At 48.1% G+C, this 16,165-nt stretch overlaps 1 protein-coding gene and 1 long non-coding RNA gene across 4 annotated transcripts in view; one reads left to right on the top strand and one right to left on the bottom strand.

Annotated features, from left to right (window-relative positions):
- The window catches only part of HECTD4 (HECT domain E3 ubiquitin protein ligase 4), a 352,187-nt gene extending 344,984 nt beyond the window's left edge, over nt 1-7,203 (bottom strand). For 2 of the 3 annotated variants that reach the window (XM_073562745.1, XM_073562806.1), the window contains exon 1: nt 6,824-7,203. In XM_073562745.1, the coding sequence (XP_073418846.1) occupies nt 6,824-6,973 (150 nt within the window). In that variant the 5' untranslated portion in view covers nt 6,974-7,203. The remainder of the gene's footprint in view (nt 1-6,823) is intronic. The other variant, XM_073562884.1, reaches the window with a different exon arrangement.
- A 149-nt stretch (nt 7,204-7,352) lies between these two features.
- Nucleotides 7,353-16,165, top strand: part of LOC141075879 (uncharacterized) — a 63,275-nt gene continuing 54,462 nt past the window's right edge. Inside the window, exon 1 of the long non-coding RNA XR_012227353.1 lies at nt 7,353-7,554. This is a non-coding gene — a long non-coding RNA (uncharacterized lncRNA). The remainder of the gene's footprint in view (nt 7,555-16,165) is intronic.

Raw genomic sequence — 16,165 nt, 5'->3', positions numbered from 1 at the left:
TAGCTGTGTTTGTGGCACATCCCCTTCAATTTTACATATACAAGGTGGTCCAAAAGTAGATGGACAGAAAATAACATTTATTTTGATTTATATATAAAATTATATTTACTAACACAAGCATAACATTGACAATTAAATTTTATTCTGAACAATAATACAAAAGCCCTTAAATTTTATCAACGCAGGTGCTCAAACGGTTTTCCATCACAATTTGCCTCTTACGCTTCGACAAACATTTTTGCACATGTCTCTTTGGGTATTAAATTCTTGAAACGCATCTCTTATGTAATTTTTCAAATCAATGACACTTTTTGGTTTTCGACTATAAACTTTGTCCTTGAGTACTCCCCAAAAGAAAAAATCCATTAGGGTCAAGTCTGGTGAACGTCACGTGAAGGCCAATCAAGTGGGCCTCTTTGGCCAATCCATTTATTAGGAAATGTTTCATCAAGATACTCGCGGACTACTCTTGAATAATGTGGAGGGGCCCCATCTTTTTGGAAACAAAGGTCATTTAAATTAGGCTGTTGCTGTAACTGGGGAACAAAACTTGATTCATTAGAATTTCGAGATACCGTATTTTTCGCTTTGTAAGACACACTTTTTTTCCCCCAAATTTTTGGGGAAAATAGGGGTGCGTCTTACAATACGGGTGTTTCGTTGCTTGCTGCCGCCGCGCTCTGTCCCGTGCTGCGTGGGGGGCTCTGCCGTTCCATCCATCCATTTCAGTGCTGAGATCTCCATATGCGCGGCGGACATTTTCCCAGAAGCATCCACCGCACAGGCAACAAGCATGGATGGAACGGCAGAGCCCCTCACGCAGAATGGGACAGAGCGAGGCGGCGGCAAGCACCGGGGGACAGAGCGCGGCGGCAGCACCAGGGGACAGAGCGGATGATAGCACATGGCGGCAGCACACAGTAGCACCTGGGGACAGAGCGTGGCGGCAGCACACAGCAGCACGGGGGGACAGAGCATGGCGGCAGCATCGGGGGACAGAGCGGGCAGCAGCACATGGCAGCACCGGGGGACAGAGCGTGGCGGCAGCACCGGGGGACAGAGCGCGGTGGCAGCACCCAGCAGCACCGGGGGACAGAGCGGGCGGCAGCACATGGCAGCACCGGGGGACAGAGCCCTACGGCAGCACCTGGCAGCACCGGGGGACAGAGCCTGACGGCAGCACCTGGCAGCACCGGGGGACAGAGCCCGACGGCAGCACCTGGCAGCACCGGGGGATAGGGCGCGGTGACAACACCCGTCAACACTGGGGACATAGCACAGCAGCGGCATAGGACACCCGCAGCGGTGCGCAGCACATCAAAACTCCCCGTCATGCTAGCAGCAACGTTCCACTCCTGCCTCTTCCAGCAGCAACCCTGGGACCCCACTTCCCACCACCCCCAGTAAGCAGACGCCTGGATTATAAGAAGCACCACCATTTTATTAAAAAAGTTTTTTACTATTTTTCTCCTATTTGGGGTGCGTCTTATAAAGCGAAAAATACGGTACTTACCTCCTGTGACTGTTCCATCCAAAAAAAAAAATAGTCCAAAAACATCAAAACTTGAAATACCACCTCAAACATTGACACAAGGCTCATTTAGTTGTTGCTCTAATGTTAAATGCATGTTCTCATTATACCAGTTGTGGTGCAGTGACCGCTGTGACAGCTAGGGGGCGCTGTGTGGGTCATGCACTCAGGCATATCTATTGTTGTAATTGAGAAAGCATGGTAAATGACCGTTATGTATCACAAGGTGGGTGGCCTTGTGATGGAAGCTGGAACCGCTATGAATCAGCAGATATTCTGCTGAGGGTTTGTTACTCTGTATTAGGGAGAGCTTCCACTTGGCTGGTGAGATGGGTGGGACCAGTCACCTACAAACCAACCCAGGGGTGTGTGTCTGAAGTAAATCCTATGTGTGTGGTTGTGAAGGACCTGCAAGGAGGTCATAGCCATGTGATGCTGTGGGCGTGGCTACGGACCATATAAGGTAACAAGGGTAGGTCACATGAGTGAGTGCCTGGATCTGATTGGTCCGTGTCGAAGGTCCCGGAAGGCCGACGTGCTAGAAGGTGTGCTACCTTCCTGATGCACACATGTAGACGCCGCTGACTGTGTGTGGCCTGTGTTTAATAGCCTGTGAGTGCTGGCCAGTACCCAGGAGGAAAGTGACGTCAGGACTGAGAAGCAGCTAAGAGGTAACCCCAGACAGAGGGGGGAATTATCTGAGAGACTGTTTGCTGGATAAAGCACAGCCTGTGTGAACAAAGGGCTAAGGGAGCGGAGCTCCACTATGAACATTCGTTTTTGTCTGCTGTAAGACTGTTATTGTTTTCCTCATTTTGCTATGGTTTATGCTGCACAATAAACCGTATGGACTGTGTTCTATGAAAAGCCTGTGCCGGACCTGGTCTATCTGCAGCCAAGTGAGTGTTCCCCAATACCCTCAGTGAGCGCTACCTTACACAGTAAATACAATTATGTCTGTTGATATGGGCAGATAATTTGAAAGAAGCTTCATCACTCCACATAATGTTATCTAAAATTACTGGATTTTCTTCAATTTCGTTAAGCATAATCTCACTAAATTGCAGCCGCCTGTCTGGATCAGCCTCCAATAAACCATGAATTAGACGTGGACGATAAGCTTTCCACCCAATAGATTTCAGGATTCGCATGATGGAAGCTCGTGAAATTCCCAATTCTAAAGAGACTCTTCTGATGGACTTTTTTGGACTCTGAACAAATGTTTCAGCAACAAGTTGTTTCTTATTTTCTGTACAGCCTGTTTTGGGTCGACCAGTTTTTGGAGCATTAAGGATTGAGCCAGTGGCATCGAATTTGTCACGAATGCGGTAAATGGTTTTTTCCTTTGGGGCTTGAGTACCAAATGTTTCATCCCAATTTGCTCAAACTGTTTCAGCATTTTGAGATTTCCAACACTCTCAAAATCCATTTTCTTTGATCTGTATTTAAATTATTTGCTATTATGGGTTATCTGAAAAGAAAACAGATTTGGGGGAGATTTATCTGTGAAAACTGGATCTGTGAAACTGACTCAGTTGCCCTTAGCAACCAATCAGATTCCACCTTTCATTTTCCAAAGCGTCTGTGAAGAATGAAAAGTGGAATCTGATTGGTTGCTAAGGGCAACTGCGTCAGTTTCACTTTACACCATGTTTGATAAATCTCGCCCTTCATAACCCTATTACACATACTGTCCACCTTCTTTTGGACTACCCTGTGAGGGCATGGCACTACACTTTCGTGGTCATTTCAAAGAATAGGAGATTGCCCACCTGAGTGAGGACACACCAGCAGGCCAGGACAAGCAACCGGATGTAACATGGATGCTAGAATGAGGCAGCACTATGCCAGTCTGAATGAGGCCTTAACAAAACAACTGAGTGCCCATGAGGATATATCTATATATCATTCTAGACTATGTATATGCACAGAAAATACACAAGTTTTCATTTAGTAATATGTCTCTTTCTCATCTCTTTAAAGGAATGTCCCGCCATCGGCACTTGAGACATCTGCACAGATTAAGGAATACTCTTGCTTGACAAATAGTATTTCGAGAAACGAAAAAAGCGCAAATAGGGTCTTATCCCACAAATTTGATACAATATTCTCCAAAAAGCTGCTCACCAGATGTTTTGTGTGGCATTTCCTGAAGAAGGGATCACTAAGACCCTGAAACGCGTTGAATAAACCACCATTACTACAGCATCAAGTTTGGATTTGTATTGTTGCGGCAGCACAGAAGATATCCACACACCTCATGTACTTGATTGATAATGGCAGAAGGATGGCTGGACAATCCTCCAGCAAGTTCAATAGGGAACTGAAACATTTGCCGTCTACATAGTATCGTTCCACCCCTGGCAGTGAGTGTCAGATTCCGTATAAATCTCGTGAAAAACGCAGCTTGATAAATCAGACACCATATACAAGAATTGATCTGATCTGCACTGTACTGCCCCCTATAGACTTTTACTAAATATGAGGCTTTATTTTTAATGCATTATGCAGGGGACAGAGCTCAGCTGACACCAATAACAATGATGGGAGGCTGATAAGATTCTGCTCTGGGTCCATCATGCCGCTGGAAAAAAAAAAAAAGCTCCACAAGCTGTATTATGTCATCTGGTAAAAATCTGCAACAAAGTCTCCAATACAAATGTGAAGAGAACCTGAAAACCTCCCAACATTGTGACGTATTACCCCCGCTCTATACTAGCGTTCCATGAAGCACTGTTCTTCCCTGCATGAACTGTCGATGGGGGCTCCGAATCTCTGACAGCAGTGTGAACAGGGGCCAAACAAACAATGAGATTCTGCCGACAGCAGTGTGAACAGTGCCAAACAAACAATGGGATTATGCTGACAGCAGCTGGAAATTTCATCTGGTTAAATCCAGAATACATATGTGGATAATCTACATGATGTCTCACCACCGTCTCAGTCTCTAAGCTACAAAAAGTCATCTGCGACCAATTTAGAAAAGTTTGTTTTGTCATGTCTTACTTTTCATTTAAAGGGAACCGGATACTAGTTTTATGGCTTAAAAACCCATGCTCATCACCTTTAAAGTCATGTAAATGGGGTTCCCCCAAACCCTTTACATCCGCATAGGTGCCCCTACATACCTGTGAAAAAGTGATTTCTATGTGTCCAGCACTGCATGTAAATTGCATGGTCCGGTCCCATGGGCGGACCCAGATAGCGATCAGCGCCACCCCACTCCCTTCAAATGCCACCTCTTCTATCCAGAAGAAAGTGGATGACGCCTCTACTTCACCCATACAGTGCTTGAAGTCTCATGCTGACGCAGAGGAATCAGGACGACGGCTTATAAATAGTGATGAGCTCAAGTGCTCGTTACTAGAGTGTGCCGCCTAGGGTGTTCGGGTATCGTGGGCGCCCGAGTGAGATGTTGGAGTCCCCGCGGGCGCAAGTCTCACGACTGTTAGACAGTCACAAACCATGCGGTGACTGTCAGGCACTACCTGAATGTTTTGTGGCTGTCTAACAGCTGCGACACATGGGGCCACATAGGCTCGAACACGTCACTTGGGCACCCGCGATGCTCGGTACATACCCGAGCACCTTAGGCAAACTCGAGTAATGAGCACTTGGGCTCATCAATATTTATAAGCCAAAAATATGACAGGTTCCCTTTAGCATATACAGCTATCATGAAGGAAAAATATATACAAGTGGAATCACGTGCTGTTAATAATCTTTCCTTTATGCTTTTTTGTTTTTTTTTTACCCTTTTCAGTCACAGGCTCAAAATGTTGCATGTAGTGTTTGCATACATACCAGGACAGCACATGTCTCGGGGGCCATGAACACGGATGTCGCATATATTTCCCCATGTCCTGGTATGTCTCGAGTGTATTTTCCAAGACAGGAGCTCTATAGACTATCCTAGTGCTGAGATCCTAATGAGCTCATTCTGACAGAGTCGGAGCCTGACAACCTGGACAGATGCCGTGCATTACAACAGACGGAGGACGACTATTACGAGTGCTCATCATTAGGAGCAGCGGGAGAAGAGCACCTGCTCTCTGAGCCCAGTGAGATCAGTACAAAGGCCTCAACCACTGACAAACTCCATGTGCAGGGATTCGCGGACAAAGGCTCATTGGGACGCATCTCCGTGTGAGCTGAGGCTGGGTGGGGAAGGGAACATGCCAGCTATGGTGGAAGCACTCATGTAGTCTGTGGCAGATCACAGCCAGGCATCACTCCTCATTGTAACAGTTGTAGCAGATCAACTACCAGCGATGTTACATTTCTATTTGGAAAACATCATAAAACCATAATACACAATTATACTGTCCACTCCCCACCAGGTGTCATCATAAAGCCTAATACTACTGTAAGATGAGCTGTAATGGGTGCAGGGGTGGACATACCCCTGGTGCAGCCGCACAGGGTCCCCAGATGTAAGGGGCCACTATCCCCCCCAGGGCAGATTATGGCCCTCATATACTATCCTGTCTTTGTGATGGGTTCAGGGGCGGACATACCACTGGTGCAGCTGCACAGGGGTCCCAGAGGTAAGGGGCCACTATCCCCTCCAGGGCAGATTATGACCCTCATACACTGTCCTGTCTTTGTGATGGGTGCAGGGGCGGACATACCACTGGTGCAGCTGCACAGGGGTCCCAGAGGTAAGGGGCCACTATCCCCTCCAGGGCAGATTATGGCCCTCATAGACTGTCCTGTCTTTGTGATGGGTGCAGGGGCGGACATACCACTGGTGCAGCTGCACAGGGGTCCCAGAGGTAAGGGGCCACTATCCCCTCCAGGGCAGATTATGACCCTCATACACTGTCCTGTCTTTGTGATGGGTGCAGGGGCGGACATACCACTGGTGCAGCTGCACAGGGGTCCCAGAGGTAAGGGGCCACTATCCCCTCCAGGGCAGATTATAGCCCTCATACACAGTCCTGTCTTTGTGATGGGTGCAGGGGCGGACATACCACTGGTGTAGCTGCACAGGGGCCCCAGAGGTAAGGGGCCACCATCCCCTCCAGGGCAGATTATGGCCCTCATACGCTGTCCTGCCTGTGTGATGGCTGCTCATGCAGAGATCAGCCCAGTATTGACACATTATATATCATTTGCGCCATCTGATGACTCCTGTGGCCCCAGGACTTGCAGAAGGGGCAAAGAATAGATCCCAGAGGAGAAGATGTGGTCGCCAGGCCGCGTATCCGCGATATATCCCGACATACAGTGTAGTCACACACATACATAGCGCCGGTGACAGTCCCCGACATATCACACCCGCGGTCTTACCTCCAGGTCCGTGTCCCCGGCCTCCGTCACCCCGATCTCACTTGGTAGTTCTGCCAGATCGGTGACCCGTATGAGCCCGTCATGTAAAAAGATGGTCTCCTCCTTCACCGACAGCCACTGAGCCGAATCCCCAGCCGCCACCGAGCCCATGTCTGCCCTGCTGTCAGCCCGCGGGACGCTCCCTCATCCCCCGACTGTCACCCGGTGACCAGCAGCATCACCCAAAGCGAAGGGTGGGGCAGCCACCGCTCAGCTCCGCAGCCGGCGCCCTCCTGTGCCAGGCAAGGGGCAAGTAATGTCCTCCAAGCTAGCGGCACTATGGGCAGCGCCCGTATCCCTCCGTACCACACACACCGGTGACCGGGAGCGCAGCAACGGGAGCACAGCTGTCACAGAGACGCCATATTGGCTGGCGAGGCGATCCCGGCATGCACCGCGCTGCCTGTACCTGCTGCTGCTGAGAGGCGTCATTAGTCATTGTGTGGGGGTAGGTGAGGGCGCAGGGCTGAGCACGGGCGCTGGCGGGGGCATTCATGGCTGGACCAGTGCTCAGGAAGAGCCACAATTCTCACAGCCGCTGCCCTTCACTATCGGGACAGGACTTGTCACTGTCGCCACGTACTCCCACTGTAACTGGCTAATATGGGGGGCGCTCCACCGCTGGGACCCCCTAATAGCAGCTGTGACTCCAGAGATCCGACTTTCACTAGATGCATGTGATGGTGCCCACGGTGAGCAATGTAATGTTTGTGAAAAATCCAGGACCCCCAAGACACCCCCCTTCCGATAACCAAGTAACAACAATGTACATGAAAATTACATGTGACATTTCGGCTACACAGGGCCTTTATCAGTCATAAGAGGTGTGGCTTGATAAAGGCCCAGTGTGGCAGAAACGTCACATGTAAATGATAATCCAAAGGAGATTGTCCGCTGCCTTGGGTCCATGGAGGGTTGTACCAAGACTGCAAGGACTGTAGAGTGGTGCACGGACTGTAGAGGTGTGCGTAGGATGTAGAGTGGGGCGCAGACTGCAGAGTGGTGCAAGGACTGTAGAGTGGTGCGCAGGCTACAGAGTGGTGTGTGGACTGCAGCGTGGGGCGCAGGATGCTGCATGGTGCACGGACTGCAGAGTGGTGCATGGACTGTAGAGTGGGGCTCAGGCTGCAGCATGGTGCACTGGTGCACAGACTGAAGAGTGGTGTGTAGGATGTAGAGTGGGGCGCGGACTGCAGAGTGGTGCGTAGGATGTAGAGTGGGGCGCAGGTTACAGAGTGGTGCACAGACTGTAGAGTGGTGCGCAGGCTGCAGCGTGGTGCACGGACTGCAGAGTGGTGCGTAGGATGTAGAGTGGTGTGCGGACTGCAGAGTGGTACGCAGGCTACAGAGTGGTGCGCGGACTGCAGATTGGGGCGCTGGCTGCAGCATGGTGCATGGACTGTAGAGTGGTGCGCAGGCTACAGAGTGGTGCACGGACTGTAGAGTGGTGCACGGACTGTAGAGTGGGGCGCAGGCTGCAGCATGGTGCACGGACTGAAGAGTGGTGCGTAGGATGTAGAGTGGGGCGCGGACTGCAGAGTGGTGCGCGGGCTACAGAGTGGTGTGCGGACTGCAGAGTGGTGCACGGACTGTAGAGTGTGGCACAGGCTGCAGCATAGTGCACGGACTGCAGAGTGGTGCGAAGGAAGTAGAGTGGGGCGCATACTGCAGAGTGGTGCAGACTGTAGAGTGGTGAGCAGGCTGAGTGGTGCATGGACTGTAGAGTGATGCGCAGGCTGCAGCATGGTGCACGGACTGCAGAGTGGTGCGTAGGATGTAGAGTGGGGCGCAGACTGCAGAGTGGTGTGCGTGCTGCAGAGTGGTGCGTAGGATGTAGAGTGATGCGCAGGCTGCAGCATGGTGCACGGACTGCAGAGTGGTGCGTAGGATGTAGAGTGGGGCGCAGACTGCAGAGTGGTGTGCGTGCTGCAGAGTGGTGCATAGGATGTAGAGTGGGGCGCAGAGTGGTGTGCGGGCTGCAGAGTGGTGCGCGGGCAGCAGAATGGTGCATGAGCTGCAGAATGGTGTTCGGAATATTCCTTTTAGACCTCATACTCACTGGCGATAAAATCGGACGATTGCAATCTGATTTTTAATCGGATTGCACTCTGACCAATGTTAGTGAATGGGTGACATCTCACTTGCTATTTTTTTCTCAGCCAAAATCGGTCTGAGAAAAAAATCGCAGCATGCTGCGATTTGCAGCGATTTTCGTCAATAGAAGTCAATGGATGCAATTAAAAAAACGGACCATCCGTTTTCAATCCGTTTTAAATGGATACATTACCATTCTGTGGTATAGAACACTGTAAATGGCCCTGTAAATGACTGTAGAAAAAGAGTGGCTGGGAAAAAAAAACAGATGGAAAGATTGGAAATCGCATGACACTGGCATAACACTCCACCCTTTTTTCCAGTCCAGAAATCGGTTTTTTTAATCGCCAGTGAGTATGAGGCCTTACAAATATAATATTTGTGGTTCTCAACTCCCTTGTATTAACCACTTCAGGACTGGGCATTGCACAGTTTTAGAAAAATCAGCTTCTCTTTATGTCTGACAGCTATTCCATTCCAGTGTCAGTTGAATTCCAACCAGAGTACACCTCATTCTACTTAATGTGCTTCTGATTAGGTGATCACCTGAACAAAATCTTATTTAACAAAGGAAAGTATAAAAAAACCCTGCTTTGGTGTTCACAATCCTCTTGCAATAGGACAAGCTGGATGGCAAAACAAGTGCTAGTAATATCCCAAAAGTAATAGGAATGTAATTAACTTTTAACCATGCCAAAGGAGTTGAAAAGAAAAGTCTAGAGTGAGGAAAAGAATGGCTCAATTCTGGCTTTACTAGCAGAGAGATACAGTGAGCGTCATGTTGCTTCCATCCTTAAAATTTCTAAGACGTAGTCTATTACAACAAGGTCAAGGAGCAGACATCGGGGACAACAAAGCTACAGACTGGCTGTTGTGTCCCACGAATGGTAACAACCTGTAATGTATATTCTCTCTGTTGAGATTTTTTCTCCAATCAGCAAAATTCCCTGTTGTTACTAGGTAGAATTAGACTGTGTGAAGATTGTCCCTATGTCGCTCCCGTAGTTGAGCTCTGTATTAGGTTGCTCCTCCCTTCTTCTTCAGTTTAGCCTACAGCAGCCATTACTCAAGACGCATGTGTACTCCCCTGTACAGATTACTCCTTTTTACCTACTGTTCATTGTAAACTAAAGCAAGATTTTGGAAGAAAACAGCATCGTTTCTTCAGGTCTTTCTACAGTTTCATTGTCGGTGTAGTTAAACTATCTGCGGACGCCTGGTGGTGTGAGTACGAGTTATACAATTATCTAAGAAGCTGATAGAATGGGATTTGCAGTCATCAGGAAGAGGCAGAATACCGGCAGAGGGCGAAAACGACTCTCCACTGACCGGGATGACCGTCATTTTATTCGAATGTCACTCAGAAACCTCAGGATGACACCAAGTGACCTACAAAAGGAATGGCAAATGGCAGCTGGGGTGAAGTGCATGGCCAGCCCAATGTCCAGACCTTAACCCCATTGAAAACCTCTGGAATGTAATCAAGAGGAAAATGGATAGTCACAAGCCATCAAACAAAGAAGAACTGCTTACATTTTTGTACCAGGAGTGGCATAAGGTCACCCAAAGCAGTGTGAAAGACTGGTGGAAAGCATGCCAAGATGCATGAAAGCTGTGATTAAAAATCCTCGCTATCCTGGGCTCCCTGGATCGTATTTAGGGAAACTCCAGAACTAGACCTGGTTGTCTGGATCATAACCCACACTTACAATGGAACCAGATGTTTCTATAATTTGGATAACATACATTTGATTTGTCCTGTCTTTCTAGAGCTTAGAACCAACTTAATAGTTCTTCACTTCTCCTTACTGCTGGTTGAGAGTCATGGGCCTGCGCGAGAGAGGGATCTGAATTCCCCGTTCCTTATCCCACACAACCTTCCTTTCTATTCTGTCCCTATTTCCCCCTTCATCTTTTTTTTTCTAAAATCTTACTCTTTATACTTCTATTTATTTTAATATGTGTAGCTTAGTTGTCATCACGCAAATCTTCCTATTGGTACATTTGTATCAACAATTCATGTTACTGAGCGGAAGAGGTGGTAATTTTTGGTTCTAAACATAAATTTACAGAAAATTATGTTATTTACCTCATGTTCATGACCAGTTTTGCTCTTGTTAATTATAAACAATTGCATTTCTGTATTGTTTATTCAATTTGATTTAATAAACATGATTTACGCAAAAATCATGGTTATTCCACAAAATATTGATTTCTGAACTCTTCCTGAATTAAAACATTAGTATTGTTTCTTCTAAATGATTATGAACTTGTTTTCTTAGCATTATTTGCGGTCTGCAAGCACTGCATTTTTTTGTTCTTTTGACCATTTCTCATTTTCTGAAAGTAAATGCAAAATTTAGTGCTTGGAAATTCGAAGACATGTCATCAGTAGGTTATAGAATAAAAGAGCAATTTACCGTATATACTCGAATATAAGCCGAGATTTTCAGCCCATTGTTTTGGGCTGAAAGTCCCCCTCTCGGCTTATATTCGAGTCATATCCACCGGAGGGGGGGCGGGGGTGTCAGGTCACACTTACCCGTCCTGATGCTGTCTCTTGAGCCCCCAGCTTCTCCGTGCTCTCTCTTCCTGCCTTCAGTGGTCACGTGGTACCGCTCATTAAAACTCATGAATATGCGCATATTCATGAGTTTTCATGAGCGGTACCACATGACCGCTGAAGGCAGGAAGAGAGAGCGCGGAGAAGCTGGGGGCTCAAGAGACAGCGTCAGGACGGGTAAGTATAGCGATACTCACCTGTCCTGCGTCCATGGCTGCTTGCTGCTGTCTGTCATCGGTCAGTGACTTCAGACAGCAGAGGGCGCGGTGATGTGGTTAGTACGTGCCACGCCCCCTGCAGTCTCAACGTCACTGACCGATGACGTGGCAGATAGCGGTGAGCAGCCATGGACGCAGGACAGGTGAGTATCTCAGGTGCCAGCAGTGACACCGACACCTGACACCCAGCGACGGAGAGGGGAGTATGTCATTTTTTTTTATTTTTACATGCAGCGGCAGCACATGGAGGCATAATCTATTAAGCATCATGTGGGCAGCATATGGGGGCATAATCTATTGAGCATCTTCTGGGTGCAGCATATGGAGGAATAATCTATGGAGCTTCTTATGGGATCAGCATATGGGGGAACAATCTATGGAGCTTGTTATGGGGGCAGCATATGGGGGAATAATCTATGGAGCTTCTTCTGGGGGCAGCATATGGGGGAATAACCTATGGAGCTTCTTATGGGGTCAGCATATGGGGGAACAATCTATGGAGCTTCTTCTGGGGTCAGCATATGGAGGAACAATCTATGGAGCTTCTTATGGGGTCAGCATATGGGGGAATAATCTATGGAGCTTCTTATGGGGTCAGCATATGGGGGAACAATCTATGGAGCATTTCCCACCCTAGGCTTATACTCGAGTCAATACGTTTTCCCAGTTTTTTCTGGCAAAATTGTGGGGGTCGGCTTATACTCGGGTCGACTTATACTCGAGTATATACGGTACATTTTGCTCAAAAATATACCTATAAAGAGGAAAATCAGACAAACTGAACATTTTGCAGTGATCTCATAATTTTTTGCCAGAGATGTATATATAATCAGTATATATCAATACATAATAACTTTATAATATATAATCATGTACATTTTACAGTATACTATAAAAAAAAAAACTAATTGGTGAAAACAAATCTGAAACTCTACCATTACTATTATTCATTGTATTCTGCAGATAAGTACAGTGTGGGGATAACAAATTTATGTAAGGTTTTTCTTTCTACTTAAAAAAAAAATGTAAACCTGTTTGACGGAGGAGCCTCTGTGCTCTGAAAGCTTGTAAATATTTTTTTATAGGTTTTATTTCTGGAATACTATTATCATTTTGGGGAATAAAACTATTCATACCTAAAAAAAATATATATATTGTGAGGCAATGATGGGTATTATAGGCAAGTGTTGTGAGTTCATTTTCTGGTCTCCCAGTTGTGAGTTCTCCTTCCAGGCTCCCTCTGGTGGTAACAGGAGGTAGTGAGGCTGATTTAATCAGTGGAGATCTGCCACCTGATAAGGAGGATGACGATTGGACCTCAGGAATCTCAGACTGGATTTAAGACAGCTGACGCCCTATTCTGGTGCTGGTGATTCCTTCTGGCTTGTCAGGTCTTGGTTCTCAGCTCTGTTCCAGTCAACTCAAGCTAAGTTTCTCTGCTAATGTTCACACTTGATTTTGTTGGTCTATTCAGTTTTTTGTGTGGTCAGCCAGCCTCGTCTGGGGCTGTGCTGAATTTCCACTCTTATTTATCTGTATTTGCCAATTTGCTTTTTGTCCCTTATTAGATTGGCCTCTTTTTGCTCTGTCTCAGAATATTTCAGAGTGCTGATATAGTGGGAGAAGTCTAGTGACTTCAGGGTTAATTTTGTTATCAGAAGTGTTGGACATTATTTTTGTACGGTTTTTGGCAGATTGCAGACAGTGTCTTTCCTTTCCTATCCTTTCTAGTTAGTTTGGGCCCCATCGTTTGCTCAGCCTATTTTCCTTCCTGTGTTTGTGTTTTCATCTTGTTTCACCGTCAATACATGTGTGGGGGCTGTCTTTCCTTTGGGGTCTGCTCTGGGGCAGTTAGTTTTCCCCTTTTCTTGCTTTAGGCTTATTTAGTCCTCCGGCTGTGACGAAGCGTCTAGGTTCATCGTAGGAACGCTCCACGGTTGCTGCTAGTTGTGTGGTTAGGATCAGGAATCTGCATAGTTACCAACCTCTCGGGTTTTCTGTGACTTAGCTTGTTTTGTTTTTTCCTCCTCGGTGACCCATTCATAACAGGCAAGGGTCGATATGTATCCACTAGGATGTGCATAGAAGCGTTTTGAGGCCGCTGGAGTGCATTGCAGTCACAGGCATAGTTGTGGTTACAATGCAGAATAAAAGTAAGCGTGGACCTGGTAAAGTTATTTGGCCAAGGCAATGTGTAGGAAAACCTGTTAAGGGCTTTTATTTTTGGAGCGAACTACAGGATGGTAGTGGGCGGTTTGCTCTCTCCAGCAGCGTCTTACAAGTGGCCCATGGCCACAGATTCCATCTAAAAACCCTGAAGTTAAGGGTTGGGTGTGTCAGTCTGGCTTTGCAAACTGCAGAACAGGTGGCTCTGCAAGATCCAGCTTGTGTGAAGTAACACGGAGCCAAGTGAAGCCAAAACGCCTGGCACCCCTCAGCGTGACTCGGTGGTGCAGTCACCCATGGCAACCGGTCTCGGATACGGACTGTCTTGACACCCCAGCTGCGATCCAGAGTATACCATTTGTTTTCCATTTGTGAGTTACGTTGGACATTAAAGACACTTTACTTTGATACTGCCTGTCTGTCGCACTGCACCAACCCCGCTGCACTACATATGGTTGCATAATGCAGGCAGTGTGAACTGAGGTGTGCCCAAAGCCCGCTGCATGTCAGTTATTAGGCCTACAACACTGGAGCCCAAGCCTGCCGACACGATGGAGGAGCTTTTGAGGCAGTTGGTCCCCACTCAGCAACTGCAGCAGGAGTATAATGAGCAAGAGCAGCAGACAAATAATGTGTTGATGCAGCAGACTGCGGCTTTGCAAGAGGCGGCCCCACCATCAACCCCAATCTGTTCGGAGGCCCAGTACAAAGTCCGGTCAGCGCTGAGGAAGATGGGTCCTGAGGACGGTATGGAGGCTTTCCTCACCATGTTCGAACGCACTGCAGAGTGGGAGAGCTTGCTGTTTTCACAGTAGGCTGAAGTAGTGACCCCCTTCCTGACAGGAGATGCCCAGAAAGCCTACTCTGAGCTCAGTTAGGACAATGCCCTGGACTATGGGAAATTGAAAGTTGAGCTCCTTACCCGACTGGGGATTAATACATATGTAAATTCAAAACGGGTGTTCCAATGGTCCTTTGAGGAGACTCAACCAACCAGGTCTCAGGCATATGGCTTGTTGCAGCTGGTAAAAAAATGGCTTCATACTGAGACCTTAACCCCTTTCCAGATCGTAGAGCGGGTGGTGGTCTACATGCTGGTGAGGGATCTACCAGCAACCGTACAGCGTTGGTTTGGGCAAGGGGACCCGGGCACTTTGAACCAGGTGGCTGGGCTGATTGAGAGATATACGGCCACTCAGGACTTTATACGGGACACTGCTCTCCTTCGGCTGTCATGTAGGGCCCCACCAGCCCAGGAGCCTGGGAAAAGTCTATGACCCTCTGCTGGGGCCAATCAGGACCGAGTCTGTACTGAGGGGGTACCCCGAAGAGAGAGTGACAAAAGACCAGTTTCCCCTAAACTGATCCCAGTCTAGTCGCGCCACAGCTATTATGTGTGGGTGGTGCCAAGGGTCAGCACATGTGGCCGCCAACTGCACTGACAGCTGAACCCATGGACTGCGGGATTACTTGGTGTTAGGGTTGCAGATCGCAATAAATATGAAATATAAGAAAGTGCTATGGCAACCCGGGGTCCATCGTAACCAGTTGCTCGGTAATGGTGGAGTACTAACTGAACACCGGCGGGTTAACCACTGACCCGGTGTGTACAGGAGCGAACTCTGTTACCTCACAGAGCCGCTGGAACAAATGCCAGAGCCTTTTAACGTCACAGGACTTGGCAGGGGAGCGCTAGTGTAGAGACACAGGACTCTGCCCCAAGAACACAGGGTTAGAGTCCCTCTAGCCCCACTAGCGTTCAGCACCGCAACTGCAATGCCTGGACAAAGTGACTAGGAATAATCGCTCCAACAGCATGCAGTGCCGCCCTGGCGGACGCCACTAACCAGCTTAAGCTAGAGCTGGAAAGTGCACTATTTGCGCACTGTGCCGCACTGACGGACGCTGCTGTATAAGCGGTACAGTGGTGCTATGTACAGAATGACACACACTGACCACGTGAGAGGAGCTGGGAGCACTGCGGCGCTAGGCAGTGCCACTACTCGGCGCTGACTCTACACCCTAACCCTATAAACACACAACCAGAGGGAGGGAGTCTTAATGAGTTAGTCAGCGGTTCACAAGCATCCTTCATCACACACACCACTAGCCATCTGAGTCTATATTAGAGCATGGCTGAGCAGCCATGCAAGTCTTTTATAGCGGCGACCTTCCGGGACCTTCCCCATGGTCCAATCGGAACAGGCACGGGACCTGAGCATGTGACCCCTGAACTCCAATGGGAGGTTGAGCCAAGGGCAT

The sequence above is a fragment of the Dendrobates tinctorius genome, unplaced genomic scaffold, assembly GCF_039654945.1.
Source record: "Dendrobates tinctorius isolate UK_male_01 unplaced genomic scaffold, ASM3965494v1 ptg000003l, whole genome shotgun sequence".
Classification (NCBI taxonomy): domain Eukaryota; kingdom Metazoa; phylum Chordata; class Amphibia; order Anura; family Dendrobatidae; genus Dendrobates; species Dendrobates tinctorius.
The sequence above is the reverse complement of the archived record's forward strand: the minus strand, read 5'-3'. Positions and strand labels throughout refer to the sequence as shown.